Here is a 19338-nt window from a genome sequence, read left to right on the forward strand (position 1 = left end):
GAATGCCGCTTTGACATACCATGCACATCTCAATCAAATACTAATCATTCACAAACAAACGGTGGTCCGTAGGGTTGTTCAAAATAATGTTTTATTTTAATTGACTGGATATTTGATAAAACTGTCTGGTTGATTAAAAAAAAATATTGGTTCAATTCCAACCTGTATTAAAGCGAAGCTATTAAAGCTCAAAAATTATAAATTTACTAAAAAACATGAAATTTTATTTCGCCAAGTTTGCTATCTATGCCACGGAATTGTCTCAAAAAACGATGCAAAACAAATTGTGCTCAATTCCAACCCGCAGAAGCGAAGATATCGGAGTATTTAGGGAAATATTTTTGTTCCTAATTTTAGTACGACCCAACGTAAATACAATTATTTAAAATTCAAAATTTTACACCTTAATGATAGAGCAAAATTTGTTGTACACCGTTGTTAGAAAACAAAACAATTTCCTGGCCTATCCGGTCAAATTTGAAAATTATTTCCAAGTTTATTGATATTTTCAAAATATTTTAACTCCAATAGTTTCGCGTCTATAGAATCGAATTTACCAAATTTTGTGTGCAGCGTTTTTTAGATAACCTTACAATGGTATCAAATAGTTGGCAAAATTTGAAGAAACAGGTATTCTTGAACCATCCTTGTGTTTATTTATCAAGTCATTACTAGGAAACAGCAAATGTAGCCTCACTTAAGAGTTTCAGCGGCCCCGAAGTGAACAACGGTACAATCACGGAATAACAAATGATTAAAACATTGATGATTGCCACTAAATACATGTGGCATTCAAAGCAGCAAAATTTGCATTAGGAATTGGTTGCTATTGTCTAAGGTTACCATATGCCCTCATTTTTCGGGAAATCGAAAACGTCCCCCGAAGACACTTAAATAGTTTAGTAAAATGTTTTGGCAGTTCTACAGGTGATACGGACGTTCGGGCGGGTAATTCGGGAGTCTAATCAAAATGATGACGTTTTTTAGTCCACACGACAAAAGTAACGTAAAAAAGTTCTTACCGTTTCTACGGAATATTATCTTTACTGTGCCAGATTCCAATGCATGAATTTCATAACACGCAAATATGTAATCATACTGATCCGAGATTATTTTATCATGGCCCGGCAATTTTTATCAAGCTTCCCCGTGAGAAGCACAAAGTCTTATTGACTGTTTCTTTTGAGTTGAATCGTATCTTGAGATAATGCAGGGTGATTTTTTCATGCGTCTGCAATCCTTTTATCTGATTCACAAAATGGTGTAATGAATATATTTCGTTATAATCATGTATAATGAGCCAAAGGAATGTCACAGACCCCAAACTGGACGTATGGATTTTAAGATGGTTGGCAAATTGTTAATGGGAACTCAATTGTAATGGAGTCATAATCCTCCTACGAAAGCAAGAGAACTACGTTTTCTCATTACATGGGACACTAAACATCCGTTATATAGTCTTTGTACGTAGTAGCAGTCGGTACCTGCTTACCGAAAGTCAGACTTCTATACCTCAGTGGTTGCAGAGTTGACTTCATCGAAGTGGTAGCCAAATTGGCACCTGATCTCCGTAAAACGATTAGAGCTGTCCGCATTGTGGGCTGTGATATTGTTAACGACCGCTGCGTACATTTTACAACGACTTCTTCTTGGAAATCCGTACGAATCCAACTCCCACGGAATAGTCGCATTGAGAATTGCTTCGTAGCTGGCGTCGTTCTAAGAAGACATCGCAACATACTAATCCATGCATTGTCACTCAGCAAGAGCAAAATTTTTGTCACGCCCGTCAACTCCCACAACATTCAGACAACGAAACATCAATTATGGACACACCTTACCTTCGAGACGTTCATCCATGGTGGCAGGGAGCAGTGAAAATCCGGATTATGATGTATAAAGGCGAACCGCATGTCTAAAATCATACTCGGAAATAATAACAACAGCATTACAGCAACATGTCTCTTCTGGAAGGCTCCGAATGGTCCCACAACATTCAACACTCCTTCGAAATCCATTTTCTCTTGAAGCATTTTGATCCCACTCAAAGACCAACATCAATATTTCTAACCTACAAAATAGAGTATTTGTAAAACATCCGATTTCGTAACACAATGATCTTTAGTTTATCAGAGCAAGCGCATAAAACTACATCTGGAGCATAACATTATACTTTTGCAGCGCTAAATAACTTACATTACGGCAAGATAATAGCATCCTCTTTTCTCTGTATTATCAGGTAATCGGGCACACCTACTTGAAAACAAATTTTCGATTCGCAGCTATGGACTAATATTCTCGATTTGCTCGTATTCTGATATTTCAAGCAATAAATGACAAAATATTTGAAGTCACTATCCCACATCTAGGGTCCATGATCGCTATTCTTTGGTTTACTATCATAAGCGACAATGTTTCATCGTAAAGAATACGCAGTGATACTGTTTAGCATCAGTTAGATCTGCATGTTGTTGTAAACATTGACAGATGAAAGCATTTTATAAGAGAAGGCAATGGCAAGAGGGCAATTTAGATACCTAATTTATCTACGGAAAACTTCAACGACATAGCGGCATTTCCGGCAATGAGGTTGCAGACGAACTTGCACGTCCCACCGCCGCCTTCGCATTTCATATTTATGAAGCACCTGGTATTACCTATTAGGATGACATGAACGAGGTACGCAACTGCGTTCGGACTGTGTGGCAGACCGACTACCGAGACACAGAGACGGAAAACCACTACAAACGTTTCCACCAAACAGCACAAACGACGTTTCCCTCAATGCACAGATCGCGTTTGTATGAAACGATAATATGTCGTCTCCGCTCCGGCCATTGCCGTCTAAAAGGGCATTGTTTTAAAGTAGGCTGCATCGACTCGACACGCTTTTGTGCGACCTATGATTCGTACCCGAGATTGTGGATCACTTCCCCCTCGCATGCCCAAAATACGACTGGCACCGAGCATAGTTAATAGATTTTTGCTCGGACATATAATCTTCTCGTAAGGCCGGAACTTCTATCACCTCTCCTTGAGTTCGTCCTGACCCGCAATGGATCAATTTAAGCCATTTATAGGTAAATGTCTTATGAATTGTTATACGAAATTTTTGCCGTGGCGCATCTAACCGATAATTTTATAAGCTCCGTATATCGTCACAGTTCACAATTACCGGTAATAATAATAGCACATAATAATGTATCATGTTACAACATCTCATTTCTGACTGTGGCGCTCTTCCAGCTACCAAATACTCATGGAGACACAACAGGATCGGTGACTACATTCATCTTGAATTATGCAAATAGTTTAACATCACCACTTCAACAAAAAAATTGGTATGATTACAATATAGCATTAGTCACAGAAAACGACCATGTAAATATTTTGTTTGATATACCAGTTATCACTGAGCGCTAAATCAGGAGCAACCGCCCGGATATGATACTAATCAAACTAAAAAAGAAAAGAAAATGCTTATATTCATTGAAGTGGCCGTCCGAACTGATCAAAAACTGCTACAAAGGGAATCAGAAAGACAATCAAAATACGAAGACCATCAAATGGAATGTGAGAAAATGTGGGAATGCAAAATAAACATTGTACCGATAGTCATTGGCGATACACGGGTCGTAGGCTAAAAACTCATGAGACATATCCAACAGATTCCGGAAAAAGCTCGATTCGACTGGACTGAAATTAAACATGTGCACGTAAATCGCAGCATAATCTATGTAATTTCGAGTCTTCATTTTCAATCATTTATACCACTGCACCGCAACCCTTGTCAATGCTTCATCCCGAGAAATTATGTAATCCGACCTCTTCTTGTATTGCATAGTAATAATAATTTCACTGTAAAACTGAAAGTTTAAAAAAAATACTCCAATCTCGCCATTTTCAGCAGGTTGTCCCTCGGTTTACGTGTGTATTTACCAGTTTTACTGTCAATAAAGAATATAATTATATTAATATATGGATAACCTAATTTCATTCAATCCATCAATCACTGATCCTTTGCTTAGATGCAAACCCGACACATATTTATAAGCTATTGCAACTACAAAGACCTCAGTGGAGAATGGATGCCTATTTATTGACTCGGATGTGAGAGCACCGAATAGCTCATAGTATTCGTATCGTAAGATGATAAATCGCAAAATTCTCACGAGCTATTGATCAGCGACACGTGCCGACTTATATCTGCAAATCATGAGGGTATACCTAGCAGAGTAACGAATAATACTGCAATGTTGTCACTGCTCAACCTGTCTATATTTGTGTTCCCCATACTGTGTTACTCGTACCAAGGGTCGTACTTGAATCAAAATATGTTCAATTGAGTAGGCAATGACTCGTTTCATTACCTCAAAATGAATAGCTTTGTAAGAAACATTTGTACAGCGAATGCTCATGAGTTCATGACTTTTCCCCGCCTAATATGTTCAAACATGTCGTGACAAGTGCTTGGAAATCGTTGAATATATCACTATCACTATGATGCTATCACCGATAGTATTTTTGTTGTGTATACCAGTGTTTTCGTATGACGTTTTCGTATATGACTTGACTTGACTCGAGTCACTTTGGAAAAATGACTTGACTTGACTTGACTCGGCGCTTCAGAAATGTGCATTGACTCGTGACTTGGAGAAAAATTTACGAGTCAATTTCAAGTCATCAAGTAAACGGTGTCGATTAAATCACTGTGTCTTGTGTATGTTCGGATTGTTCGAGATTCGCCGGTTTCACTTGTGAGACCAACCAGTCATTCATTGATTGTACGTTACACTGATCCTCATTGTTACATCACAAATAAATTGACCGCAAACGAAACCATCGCAGCTTACGTTGCCGTTGCAGTAGTAGATTAATCTAATAACAATGTGCCTATCTGTTTCTTACACGGATCAATGCCTAAAAGTTGCGCAGTGCTCACCTTTACCAACCCTCTTGTGTGATTTAAATGGAACAACTATAGTTTGTGCGTTTATATTCTCACATATATGTTTGTGTAGATGTGTGGTGTGGTTATTATTTATTTATTAATAAAAGCATGTTATGGTGCTTATAACAGCGTGGTTTTTTTCACCACGTGACAACAAATTCCATCACTAACACAAGCTAACTTGCAAATTCAGTACATGATACTCTCAGTCGGAAGTCAAATGTCAATATTTATATACGGCGTCCCGATGATGCTAGAAAGTCGATTACGTGTTGTAATATATTGGTGTCTGTCAATAAGTTTTCCAAGTCGAATGGTATGGGTGGTGTGGTGTAGGCTATTGTACCATATCAATTTGTTTCAACTTCTCGAAGCTTCGTATTCGATTCTAGATTTTGGCTGATATTAACAGACTGTAGCATGTAGCTGTACAGTGTACACTGTATACAGTTACGCACGTATTTTATTAGCAGTTCAACATGCGCGTCAGCGATACAACGCGTTTTTGCATGTATATTTAACTTTATATTCGTCATTTGATTCAAGATAAATGGCCAATTCATCTGTCTTTCACACAGCTAGCTAAATGCAATGACACTCAACACTCAGACTTCGAAAATTCAATTTGACTTGAATTGTGACTTGACTCGTGACTTGACTTGACTTGACTCGAGTCACCTCCAAAAAACGAGTGACTTGACTTGACTCGAGTCACTTTGGAAAATCGATTGACTTGACTTGACTTGACTCGAGTCAAAATGTGCAATGACTCGAGATGACTCGTGACTCGAAGGTAGTGACTTGATCCTAACACTGGTGTATACTACATGCCCATCGCTCCAGGAAATCGTCGACCGACACTGCCGTTCAGAACATCATCGTTCATCTCGATTATATGTCAATGTTTCTGGACTGATATCTTTTATTGATGCAAGGATATTGGTAAAGACATGTTACAGCTCCACCATGTTCTTCCAATTACACGTAAGGCCGATACTTTGCACATACGGATGACTGAGGTAGCAAACGTAATTGAATAACAGTATTTCATCACAGATGCACGATTTCAATGTGAAATTATCGAGAAAAGTATGCTCGTTTGCAATTTAAAAATCGGTAAAGATATTCGATATCGGTGGTCTCATGGCGATTTGTCTGATAGACCTCTGCCAAATTTGTAATAGACACCCGTCTGCCCAGATAACAGTTTGTGGATATTTGTCTTATGTGATCTGGGTATATGTATTTTCTATACAAAATACCTTCGTTTTATCAGCACTAACCCCGTAAATCCCAGAAACTTCATAGAAGCCATTCGGCTGTTCACTCAATCGCATAAATAAAAGAACGGGTACCACCGTCATTATTACGCCGACAAGGATTGAGCGTCAAGCAGTGTACTGTGACACGACAACCGATGGCGGTAGCTGTACTTTACAGTAATTAGCCTACAGGCACACTATATACATCTAGTTTAATACTCAATTTATGAGATTGTTGTTGCAACAAAATGAAAGGATATTCAAAGTTATATGAGAAATGAACTCAGGGTTATTGGAATAACGTGATCACACATATACCAATGTGAATATTTGCAATACTTATTTGTACTCAGGTACGAAAAATATAGGTTTATATTCTCGTTGTAATCGTATCATGGCAGTATCAGTTTTGACAATGACCTGGCACTCCACGAGGCACATTGCAGATAGGGTTACCATACGTCCTCTTTTAAGAGGATTTGTCCTCTTTTTTGACTTTTTTGAAAGTGTCCTCGGAGGACGCCCTTTTGTCCTCTTTTTTGAGATTTTGTCCTCTTTTTTGAAAATTTAGGTCATATTTAGAGCAAAATGCGAGTGATATGCCGTAAATTAGCACAGCAGTGACGCTCCGGCTGGGCGAAAAGTTGACCTTTTTATTTAGTCAACCACCCGGCAATGTGGAGGAAGAAACGGTATTTTGTGCTCTGAGCGTGAAAGTCGACCTTCTTTTTAGTCAACCGATCACAAAGTGGGAAAAATTCACCCATTTTTGAGAATTCTTCTCCGGTTTTGCAAGTCTCAAATTTCTGAAAAAGTGTCCTCTTTTAACATTTCCAAAATATAGTAACCCTAATTGCAGACCTTGACCTTTGCAGTCAACGGTGAGCTCAAATTGGATAATTGAAATGTTGTGACTTTATACTTATACTATATACTTGATGGCCTCGATACGTCCAGAGGATATGCATTGCAAATGTAAGGCATCACGCATCAGCAGATTTCTGCGTATCGGAAAAATTGACAATTAGTTTCTGACTTCTGATATTGAGTTTGACTTCATGCTTTTCAATTACAGCTGTGGTACAACGCAGTTCAGATCCCGCGGGATGTCATTTAGGGGAGATGTGGTACCGATGGATCAAAAATTGGAAAATGATCGCTGGCCCCAAAATGTTCAGCCGAAAACATCAGATCTTTTGCTGGCTCAGCACTTTGATACAAGCTCTACCTATCGCGCACATATACATGAATATCCGTCTTTTCAAAAAATATTTATGGACGTTCAAAATTTGATGCTCGATCGTATGATCGGTCCCCACCCGGTGGGTCCAATGGCACACGACCCGGGGACCTATGACACATATACCCTAAAAAACTCAAACGTGACAACTTTTCTTGCTCAGTATTATAATCTAAGCTACAGCAAGCCAAAGAAGAATGTTTGGTCGCAACCGTCAAAAATTATAATGAATATTGACTCAAACGTTGTAATAGAATCACGTTTCGATTTAAGCTCGAACTTATACATTTGAGGGTACATACATATTACCCGAAAATCGACAGTGTGACTTCCAAATACCTCGTTATAGCGATAAAACATCATATGCAATTATTACATAAATATTTTCTGTACGTAGGCATGTTTCACTTGTTTCATGATTAGTATGCTTGATTATTTTGCTTGATTTGGCTATTGTATCACCGGTCCCCACCCTACGAATTTTATACATGAATCGAAAAAATTCCACGCAAGGAAGGTACTAAATAAAATCATAGGTGTCATTATATAGCCTGATACAAGCCCTACACTTCGCAATATAAATGATTGCTGGTTTTTTCGTGTTGAAGGTTACAAAGAAAAATGTATATGTCGATTTAAATTTAGTTTACACCCCCCAAAACAAAAAACATCTTTGAGAGACCCCATAGCTCGCGCACGTCGAATATTTTTGTATGTGAGGAAAGATGTTGCCAGCATGCAACTGTAGACAAGTTCACGGAGTGTAATCATGGAATTATCATAGAGAATTTTCAAAGTATTTTCGGTCCCAGTGATCCATCGGTACCACATTTCCCCTACCTATTTTCTGCGATAGCGAAGTTGCTGCTGACCTAGTTGTCCGAACGACGGTCCTGACCATTCCTGTAGTAAGGAGTTACGGAAATGTCTGTAATCAAGTATCTGCGTCATTTCCACAAATACTATAAACTGCTGTGTTGGACGAATAACTGAGACAAGTAGAAAAGTCGTTACTCTAATATGTCTTGATCGATCATAAAAATGTTGCGACCTTTGTAAACACGCATTGGTTCAGTTAGATTCATGATAAGATTTGTCCAACAATGGTTTCTCTGGAAAAGACCGTCACCAACCGTTGAGATGCTTAAGTCTATTGCGCCAAGGGACATATGAATACATGAAGTTTTGGCCAACATACGGTTGTGCAAAGTCCCGTGCCAAAACAATAACCTTAGCCAAAATTAGCGTCGCTGATTGGCCAAAACCTCCGGTATTGATGAGTTCGGTCGTCGAAATGGTCGGTGCAGGTACCCGCAGAGGAGAATATTGCACCCCAATTTGAAATCGCTTGCGCCATATATATTTCATGGAGCTGCTTTGCGTTCAGCTGTGGTAAGCTCATAATAAAAATGTATTCTACTTCATGTTTGAAGATGCGGTCGGGAGATGCCACTGAAAGTCAGATTTATGTCGCGGTCTAAAAAGTTCAAGAACCACTGCTTTAAGGAAGGTTATTGAACTGCTATGAACTTTCACGTACGTTTCAGCTAAAGATCTGAACACACGGTATCGTGACGTTCATTGCTCTTCTCATTTACTTACGAATCAGAAAATAATAGATGAGTGAAAAAGTAGACAAGTTGGAGCAGCGTCTAATAAAGTAAAGCAAGGTAAGAAATATGCCCACTCTCCTTGATAATTTTCAATCTTGTTTTAAAAGTCTTCACGCAGAAGCAATAAAACAATAATATGGGTTTGCACCTCTTCGATGAACTGGAGCATTTATCACTTGCGGAAAAAACGCTGAACTTCGGATAAAAGTGCGAAACAGTTTTTTTTTATAAAAATATGGCTTTTAAAGACACAATTGATGGCCTAAACGGGTAGTCTACTTGTGGCACATTGGAACAAAAAATTGCCAAGTCTATTTATTTACTTGTGTATAAAAATATTCTGTTTGTTTGTGCGCACACAATTTGTTCTAAAAAAAGTGCGTATGGTACCCAAAAAGGTTGAAAAGCACTGTAGTCTACTACAGCCATATGACAGAAAAGAAAACGATCAAGTGATACATCTTAGGGGTGTGCAAAATGCGGCCCCCCAGCAAATTCATCGGCCTGCGAAGAAATGCCAATTTTGAATAGTCACACCGCCTGCGAGTTCAGTTCTAATTTATAATAGTATGATATGACTGAGTTACGCTCTACTGGGCTATGAGAAGGACTGAAAAAACTTCCGTGGTGCTTAACGTGCGCAATGTTTCTAAAACTGTGGTACGAGATACTGATTCTTCTTGATATACAATGTGATGCCATATGCATTCGTTAAAACCACTGTAAACACATGCTGTACGAAATACCTCAGCTATGAAACAATTTGACATGCATACTATTACGATGCACCAGATTCACAACGAAGAAAACCAAGCAACTGGTAAGATTGGCTAACTTTGCCACCAGAGCTAACACACTAATTCGTCAGCATGGTGTGCAGGATAAATTTTAACGATGTCGCAAAATAATACAAAAGTACAAGCGACAAAATGATGGGGTATGTGACGGAACGCGAGATCGATATGTCGGGTTGTGGTCCGGTTAACTTGCGACATTTATTCAGCAGAAATTGATTGTAATTTGATTTGAATGTGGACATGCTAGATGACTGTCTAGATCAGTGGTTCTCAACCTTTTTCGACTCATCGCCCCCTTTTGAAGCTCCACACCGATCATCGCCCCCCAAATATTGGGAACCAAAAAACAGCTCTTCGTCAGCCCCCCCCCCCCCTAAAAACGTTGGTCTTAGGCACCATAGGGTGATAAACCAAACCTCCGACCCCACTCAGCCAGTGTTTTTTTTTGTCGCTACATATCAGCTATACCCTATTTCATGTACTGTTTGGTGAGTCAAGGTATTTCGCCTAAACGCGCGAAGCGTGACAAATTTATGTAATGCATGTTTGAATCGGTCAATATGGTCGGGAATTGCATATATATTGCTATCAATTTTTTATCATATTTCTGCTCACGTAATCAGATTTACCGGTAGAGCTGAATGTGGTGTGTTGGAAAAGGAAGGACCTCTGAATAATAATTAAACATATTCGGGCGGAATCGTTGTTATATTGACTTCGTTACATGATGCTATTTCGCGACCTCCTATACTGCTATGTCAGAAGACATGGAAATCGTCAAAACGTACCAAACTGAAAGACGCACATGATTTCAAATTGGTATTTCTTTACTGGCAAATAATTTTTTCGTTGCGGGATGGCATTTGTTCTGTAGGGTTAAGGTCGTCAGGACAGGAACATTCGACGCCAGCCAATGGACGCCTATGGACAATTACACATATATGTATGGTATATATCAGACATGGGGTAATCGCGATTAGTAATCGTAATCGATTACGACGATTACAGCATTTTCAAGTAATCGTAATCGCAATCGATTACATTCGAAAAAATCCCGAAGTAATCGTAATCGTAATCGACTACTTCCCATATTTAATCGATTTCTTTGTGAAAGAACGATTACTTTTTATTTGTACAAGGACTGTGACATAAACTGAACACTCGTGAACAAGGAAGAGGTATTATACCAGTAATTGAGAGCACAGACGTCTGATTTTCAAATGCCACTGCTCATTATTACGTCAGAGGTAGCCTATTAGCTTTGCTTGTCTCTGCGTAGGAAGTGTTCACATATAGTAAATAGATATTCGATATACATTAGTGTGATTGTAAGAAACCCACCGTGCTGTATATCGGGTTATCAATACATTTCAGACGCCACTACCTCCCATCAGGATAATTAATCATAGTCACTTTTCTGCCTAAGGTAAAATAGCAACTTTTGTATTGATGTTTGGTTATGCTTAGTTAAACTATAGAATGTAATAGTTCTAATTCTAGAGTTAAATGCAGTTTCACCGTTGCAGCTTGGCGAGCAGTAGACCTATATGGTACGAACGTACAGCAGACAAAGGTTTAAAATTTTGTACTCGTCAAATAAAACATTACGGTTTCCACAACGAAGCATTAAAATCAACAGCTGCTGATATATATCATAACTTGGCCGTTGTTTTGCCGTTTCTCGTAATGGCAGCTTGCATTAGATTATCTTAGGCTTACCATATTTTGGAAATCTAAAAAGAGGACACTTTTTCAGAAATTTGAAACTTGCAAAACCGGAGACGAATTCTCAAAAACCGGTGAATTTTTACCACTTTGTGATCGGTTGACTAAAAAAGAAAAGTCATTTTTTCCGCTCAGAACTCAAAATACCGTTTTTCTTTCCGCATTGCTAGGTGGATGACTAAAAAAAAAGGTCATCTTTCCGCCCAGAGCTAATCACCGTTTTTCACTCCGAAATACCCGCCGGAGCGTCCTTATGTGCTAATTTACGGCATATCACTCGCAATTTGCTCTAAATCTGACCTAAATTTTCAAAAAAGAGGACAAAATCTCAAAAAAGAGGACAAAGGGCGTCCTCCGAGGACACTTTCAAAAAAGTCAAAAAAGAGGACAAATCCTCTTAAAAGAGGACGTATGGTAACCCTACATTATCTGCATTAAGTTGAATGCAGAATTTATGTTCACTTCCTGTTGTTCTCATATTATTCTACTCAAAATGGGCGCCAATCGCTATTTCACCATTCTTTACCGAACATTTGGACTTGCCGCCATAGCCATCGGCTTATATACCATGTTAGCGTGGGCTGTAGCTAGAATCAGGATCAAAACAGCAAAAGTGTCCCCCAACCAAACTTTGATCTTGGGCCCCTATAGGGTAGTCAATTTTGAAGTTGAAGATTTAATTTCATCAATAATATTGGTAATTGCATTATATTGCATTATTAATCCTATCTCAGCGCCCGAAGGTCAGCTTTACCTGAAGAGCGGTGGGCGTAATTCATAATTATAACATCTGGTATCTTGCAATAATTACTTTATTGTATGTTGGTAATTCGGGACCTCCAATCTGTTATATAGCCAAAAGATATTTATTGTAGTGGCCCAAACAGCAAACTAGAAGAAAAATTTGCGTGAGACGCACACACAAATTGTCATGTCTAATGCTCTGTGGGTGCCCGGGTGGCATTCACATCGTGGGCTCAGATTGGAAGGAATGGACTGTTAGTCACGCCCACCCAGCGCGGCTATTAACAATGGACACATACCCTACGTTTTGGCCAATGTCTTTCTTTATTAGCACACTTCGTGAAGTCTCATGTTGGCCGAAACTGCATATGACTTTTGATGTGTCGAGGAGCGGTATTGACTGGCACCTAAATGCCTATTACTATGAATTATGCATGCTTTATTTCTTGAGGGGGAGACGTATATGCTTTTCGAAATCAATCTATCTAAAGACATTTAAATCGCAAAGCTCAAATAGAAATTCCAAGTTAATGAAATCTCTCGAAAATACGTTGGTTTACAAAATACTTTCGAGGCCCCTCCAACCACGCTCCCCACCCTATAGGGGAATTGGGGGTGCGGCAGGTATGGACCTGGCAAGAATGCAATTCATTGAGTGCGATAAACCGTCCTCTATAAAATGTGCAATGGGTACATTATGACGTAACAAGGAAACGGCCCTTTTTTAAAGACAGTTGTTATATCATTGGGCCTTTCCAGCGCAATCCATGTATTGTCTTCTAATATAACTACTACGATGCAAAATAAATGTAATCGTGAGTAATCGTGATTACTTTTCCAATGTAATCGTAATCGTAATCGACTACTTCACGATTTTGCTGTAATCGTAATCGTAATCGTAATCGCGTGATTCAGAAGTAATCGTAATCGCAATCGATTACATTCATGAAGTAATCACCCCATGTCTGGTATATATATCGAAGTTTTCGGTCAGCACAAGAGCATTTCTTTTCGGCCAAGGTTTTCTCGCAGCTGATCGCTCTGGCACACTTCTCGAAGTCGCATGTTACATGGCCTCTAACTTCATATGTTTTGGTGCGTCGTGGCGCAGTAATGGCCGACGCCGAAGTCTCCCATTTCCATAAATCATGCGTACTTTTGTTTGGTGACGGGTACCCAAAAATCAAGATATATGAAAATAATAAATCGCGCACGGCGCGAAAATTCTTTGAAGAAGTTGCACGAATTTCTAAAAAATTGCTCTCTAATTTATGTTAATTCAAGACATAATTTTGGGACCCCTTCGAGTTCGCCCCCCACCCGACCCCAATTGGGGGGTTTGGAGTGCGGTAGTTACGATTGCGACTCCAATATAGCCGTTTTAACGCACCATCGCCCCCTTCGTTGTTTTCGCCCCCTATCGCCCCCTTCGTCCGTTTTCGCCCCCCCTATCGCCCCCTTCGTTATTTTCGCCCCTCTAGACCGCTAAATCGCCCCCTGGGGGGCGATATCGCCCACGTGTGGAACCACTGGTCTAGATACTGTTCCACAAAGCAGGTCAAGCATATTTGATAGAGCGATCATCTTTCCTGTCGACCATATGATAGTTGGACGACGAGGACGGACAGGTGTTGTACTTATGCGCTTTTGATTATGAGGTAAAGAAGTCATTGACCATTTCAGGGCAGTGACAGCCATGCAACTGATAGATAAACTTGGTAATTTCTAGTTTATGCATATCTCCTATGTTTAGGACACCGAATCCTTTGAGCAATGACATGTTTGAAGCACAACCTTGCCATCTTGTAGCCCTGGCTATGATAGGAAGAATATGATGTTGTACAGTGCTTTTCAACCTGTGTGACGGTTCGCACTAGTGCGAATGAAAAAAATTTCAGTGCGAATGACGAGCGTGGTGCGAACGGTGCGAATGAAAAATCCGGATGAGTGCGAACGGCAAGCGTGGTGCGAATGGTGCGAATGAAAAATGCGGATGAGTGCGAATGAAAATTGTCCATGTTTCTCCCATTTTCCGACGTGGAATAATTCAAATAAACACGATATTAAGTACAGTGAACCCGTAAATTTTGTCGTTTGGAAGCAATTCTAAAAACTTGTTGGTAGCTAGGCTTTTCTAGTTCACAAGTGATGAACGCTCCCGATGCGTGTATAATGCAAAGTTTGAGATAATATTTCCGCACGAGAGGATTACGTCACTGCAAGGAAAAACGAAGGAGTTGAATCGGTATTAATTGCTCAATTGCTCGGAAACATCCACCGTGTATGGATATTGTAATGTAGGTAATATTAGCTGTTGCCAGTGTTGATATTTGGCATATTTGAATGCTAACAAGTAATGTTTACTCGTGTACCTAACCAAGGATTAGAGGCTGTTATAAATAAAATTAGTATAAGCACATTAGTGTCTTACGTCCAATGAATATTTATCTTGCATCACATCGAATTATTAAGTCACTGGGCAGTTTATATACTGACCAGTGCTAAGGCCTGTTTGTAATGCGAACTACACAATTTAGGCTTAGACACGCTTTCCTGTTCTTGGACTGATGATCTCAGGCCAAGTCTAGATCGTAAAGGCATAGGCCTATAAATAACATATTGGTGATTCCACTAAGCTTGCTGATCCACAGGAAAAGTTTGCCTAGTTCGTGTTCGTACCGCCTTTGTACTACAAACTTTGTAATACTCTAAACTCTACCGGTTTAGCTTGAGCAGATGAGCAGTGAGCACCCTCTGCAGAGCAAAATCGAATCCACCAAGCTGTATGTCTTAAGATATTACTTATGCAGCCTAATTTAAACCTAATTAGACTATTGAACCTTATTAGTCTTTATGTATAAGGATATGTGGGATAGTAAAGATAATTTGGTATTATTTCAGTCAGTTTTACAATATTGTACGATTGATCTAAGAGCCATCCCGCCGTTGGCTACCCGGGCCGATATAACCGTGTGTTAATCGTGAATCTTATGTGAGTAATAACACTGGTAAACACATTTTTTTAGGCAGACAAAGTAAGAGTGGTTTTGGGGGTTCTGAAGAGCACTGATTCCGAATATGACCTTGGTTTTTTCAAATTGGCTCTTGTTGTGGAGATAACCCATGGGGCTATTTTGACCGAAATCTCCCATTTTCGCGATAATGACTAGATATAAAATCGGCTCAGTCGTACTATAAAGTTTGGAAAATCAATCTACTTGTTATTTTTACACACAGAAGACTCTTTTAAATCAAAATACAGCAACAGGACTATAGGAAATCACTGCACGATACCCCCGGAAATGCAACGAACTTCTTGAGTACAACGGGAGTGCGATATCTGTGATTTTTCTACTGCAATGATTTTAGTGCTTGATTAGTCAATAATACGATACGCTGAATGCAAAATAATGAAGCTCTGTACCTCCAAGAAGCTCTTCGAATACAAAAGTGATAAGTTTCTTCATTTTCTTTTCGTGTACTAAATTTCGGCTGACTGGTGCGAATGAACTTATTTTTCAAAAAAAAGTGCGAATGGAGCTCAAAAAGGTTGAAAAGCACTGATGTTGTACAATGACGTGCGGTGAGGTTCATGGCTGGTGCGGCACTGACCAATCCTTTAATTATTTATTATTGGTGTGCCCACTCTAAATATATTTTATTCAAATCCAAATTTTTCGACGGCAATAACTTCGCTTCCACTGGTTGGAATTGAACCAAATTTGGTAAACATCGTTTCTATAGACAACCTAGCACTTTCATGGGTTGAACAGAAAATTTTCAAATTTTTTGTTATTTATTTTTATATAATAAATTGAAACTTTCTTCTCCTGTAGCAATGCGGCTACTGGCTGAAATTGAACCAAATTTGGTGGTTAGGCTTAAATTAGGTAACCTAACAATTTTATCAAGTAGCCAGTACGATTTGAGAAAAAAAGTCATTTTTGAACACCCCTAATGTGATACGCCACACTCTAGGCCACTATATGTACATTCTTTTATACGGTATAAAAGTTATTTTAATCATATCAAAACGATCTCAATAGTGATCAGCTTTCATTGAACATGAACATATTAATACTCATATAGGTGATCCGTTACGAACTATCTGGTTACGATATTCACGTCAGCCAAATGGCTCGAGCGAAAGTCTTTCCTTTTGTAGCGTAGACTTTTTGAGAAGCTCGATGTTCAGTAAGTATCAAGAATACCAAGTTATCCATTATTCCCAAAAGTTATCTTTTCATTAGGGCGATATTTTTTGACATTTCAAAAAAGTCAAAATTTTGTCAAAATTGTAGCGTTAGGTCAAAAAATTGTCAAAATTTTCAAAATTGTTTACAAATTGTTTACGAAGTCAACATTTTTTGCAACCTGCATTTTGTTTGCACTGTCGGTGAACTTTACAGCGTGTAGCCTACGTTATGGGCCTACCGTTGTAAACGGCCCAGTGTCTGCTCATTGTGAATCAGAAACGGTCAAATGAAACAAATAAGTTGACATGGTGTTGTGCTCAACGTATCGTTATATCCTACCTGAGCCAAGACTGCGTCGGCATTGGTTTTTATATCAAGAAGCGCATTGTGATGTAGACAACAATGCCAGAATGAAACAACACGGATGTCACCAGTCGAGGTCGACCAATTATCGACATGGCCGATTATCGAGGCCGATATTTAGAGCTTTCCCGATTATCGATATTTTATATTTTAAAAAAATTCAAAAATTTCGGAAATTCAGTGCTTCGTGTTCTCAATCTCAAGAAATCGACAACGCAAAGGGCGATATATGACAGATTTACCCTTGCAGGACGAGTTTAGCTATGTGAGCATGCAGAGAAACTATGCTTCCTGCATTACAATCTACCTTTTCTGGACTGATCTGCAATTCTGTATCATATTTTGCTTTTTGTGTTATACCAAATTTCATCGAATGTGCACAATTAAGCAATAATTATTTTCAATTTCAGTTTTCTCGTTTGTTGTTCAGCTTTCTGTGGCATGAACAACTGCCCTCTTGCCTAATATATAATATTTTTGGTGAAATTGTTCTCTGCTCCTTCCATATTAATATCGGCCTATGATATCGGTATCGGCCTTGTGAGTGAGCCGATATATCGGTATCGGTATCGGCCTGTAAAAATCAATATCGGTCGATTTCTAGTCACCAGCAGTGTACGCACACCATCAGTGTAGCTGCCAACAACTGCTGCTGTTGAACATTCTTTCTCCATTCTTGGCAAACTACTTAGTAAGGACAAACACTTTCTACCCAAGAATGTAGCAAAGTATATTTCGTTGTTTTACAGCAAATTTTAATTATTACTACCATACTGCGTGATGTAACTGCTAAGTTTTTGAGGTCAAAAATGTCAAAGTTTTGATTTTCCTCTTATACGATGTTTCTTTGTTTCTCTATAATTTGAAATTCAAAATATACTTTAAACTCCAGAACCATAATGCAGGTATGTTAGCCGTCCGTTAGCTTGTGCATCAAATAGAATCAGTGATTAGGAAGTTGTCAAATCCGGTGCTACTGTAACGCCTTAATTTCACACTGGTATCGTTGGCTATCGCGGCACAACCAAGTGTTATATAGTATCTTAATATTTCAATTTCAACTTAAGAAGATTATAGTATATGGTATATAGCTGTTACTCTCAACCTTTTTAGCGGAAGATTTTCGAAAGTATCTGACGGACTTGCAGACCTTCCAGAACTTGCAGAACTTGCAGACCTTCCAGAACTTCCAGAACAGCAAAATGTAATTTCAACATAGCATTCAACACTTTTTGAATGGGTCACTACTAAACCAGGGAGGGGAAACATACGGCCCGTGGGCCGGGGCCGGTCCGCAGACTGTTTACGGTCTAGCATGATATATCGCTCATGGTCACAGTCTGCTGCAACTTTCCACTACTTACTACATCAAATTAGAATGACTGTAGGTTATTCTTTCTTTTTTGGACCCATATAATAGTGATTGTTAGTTATTATTTACTTTTTTGTTTTCTTTGTGTCCGTAATGCTGACAGAGTTCAAAGAATCTGTAAACATCTTTGATCGACCACAGATGTCTCATTGACATTAACAGCTATTGAGGTACATTACGTTGATAAATTCATTGGATGCTGTTTGGGTCCCTGTTTCAAACTTAAGGTTCACATTAAATACGATTAATAGGTGGATATATACGCGTATGATGTATAGATTCAGGAATTCGACCCGCCGACTGGATAAGTCGCCCGCCCCTGTACTAAACTAAACTATATTATATAGCCTACCTATATTGTCAGAAAATAGAAATCACTTTTATCACGGCTGATCCTCCAGACCCCAATCTATAGTTATGGATGTTGTATTTCTCTAATCAATGGAAAAGCCTTCTCCCCTTAAATTTCGCAATTGAGATATAAATTTGTATCCGGCAGATCAGCAGGAAAGTTGACGCCGACCGGCTGCTGAGAACCACTGATGTTTATGATATACATAACAAATGCTGCACCAAATTAAAAGCTATACAACATACATATTTATATATATATTCACTCAACATAAACCGAATAGGTAACGAAGATACAACGAGCTGGGATCGGGCCTACAGAAGAGTTTCCCCCTTCGCATCAGTCACTTCCTTCGACGCGTTTCAACCTTTGAATTTTCGGCGTAGATTCCATCCGTATATCCTGATCAATGAATGAGCGTTAACGACTAAAAATCGGGTCATTTGATCTAGAATGCAACTACGTACCGCCGGTTGCTTAAAGCCATCTCCAGCGAGTCTGGCATAGGAACTCCACTGGTCTCGGGAACGAAGGCAAGATATAATATTGCAGACACTATCGCACATATACCCATGGTCAAATAGGGAACGGCGTCATACATTCCGTCGCCTGTCACGGTTTTGTTTATGTTAGCGATTGGTAAAAACTTATATATTCAACGGATAGGAGTAATTCGTTTGGCAATATAAAAATTCTCGTATTGCAATTTACGAATCAATGCGT

General features: G+C 39.0%; 2 protein-coding genes across 4 annotated transcripts in view; both read right to left on the reverse strand.

Moving 5' to 3' along the window:
• The window catches only part of LOC145439839 (organic cation transporter protein-like), a 54436-nt gene extending 50510 nt beyond the window's left edge, over nt 1-3926 (reverse strand). Inside the window, exons 1-2 of one of the 2 annotated variants that reach the window (XM_080317478.1) lie at nt 1842-3926; nt 1513-1719 (exon numbers count right to left, since the gene is read on the reverse strand). In XM_080317478.1, the coding sequence (XP_080173604.1) occupies nt 1513-1719; nt 1842-2033 (399 nt within the window). In that variant the 5' untranslated portion in view covers nt 2034-3926. The remainder of the gene's footprint in view (nt 1-1512; nt 1720-1841) is intronic. The other variant, XM_080317477.1, reaches the window with a different exon arrangement.
• A 14152-nt stretch (nt 3927-18078) lies between these two features.
• Nucleotides 18079-19338, reverse strand: part of LOC145439840 (organic cation transporter protein-like) — a 63675-nt gene continuing 62415 nt past the window's right edge. For both annotated transcript variants that reach the window (XM_080317479.1, XM_080317480.1), the window contains exons 10-11: nt 19083-19224; nt 18079-19017 (exon numbers count right to left, since the gene is read on the reverse strand). In XM_080317479.1, coding sequence (XP_080173605.1) covers nt 18978-19017; nt 19083-19224 — 182 coding nt within the window. In that variant the 3' untranslated portion in view covers nt 18079-18977. The remainder of the gene's footprint in view (nt 19018-19082; nt 19225-19338) is intronic.

This window comes from Botryllus schlosseri, chromosome 5 (assembly GCF_051294905.1).
Source record: "Botryllus schlosseri isolate E-star chromosome 5, Bs_hap1, whole genome shotgun sequence".
Taxonomy (NCBI): Eukaryota; Metazoa; Chordata; class Ascidiacea; order Stolidobranchia; family Styelidae; genus Botryllus; species Botryllus schlosseri.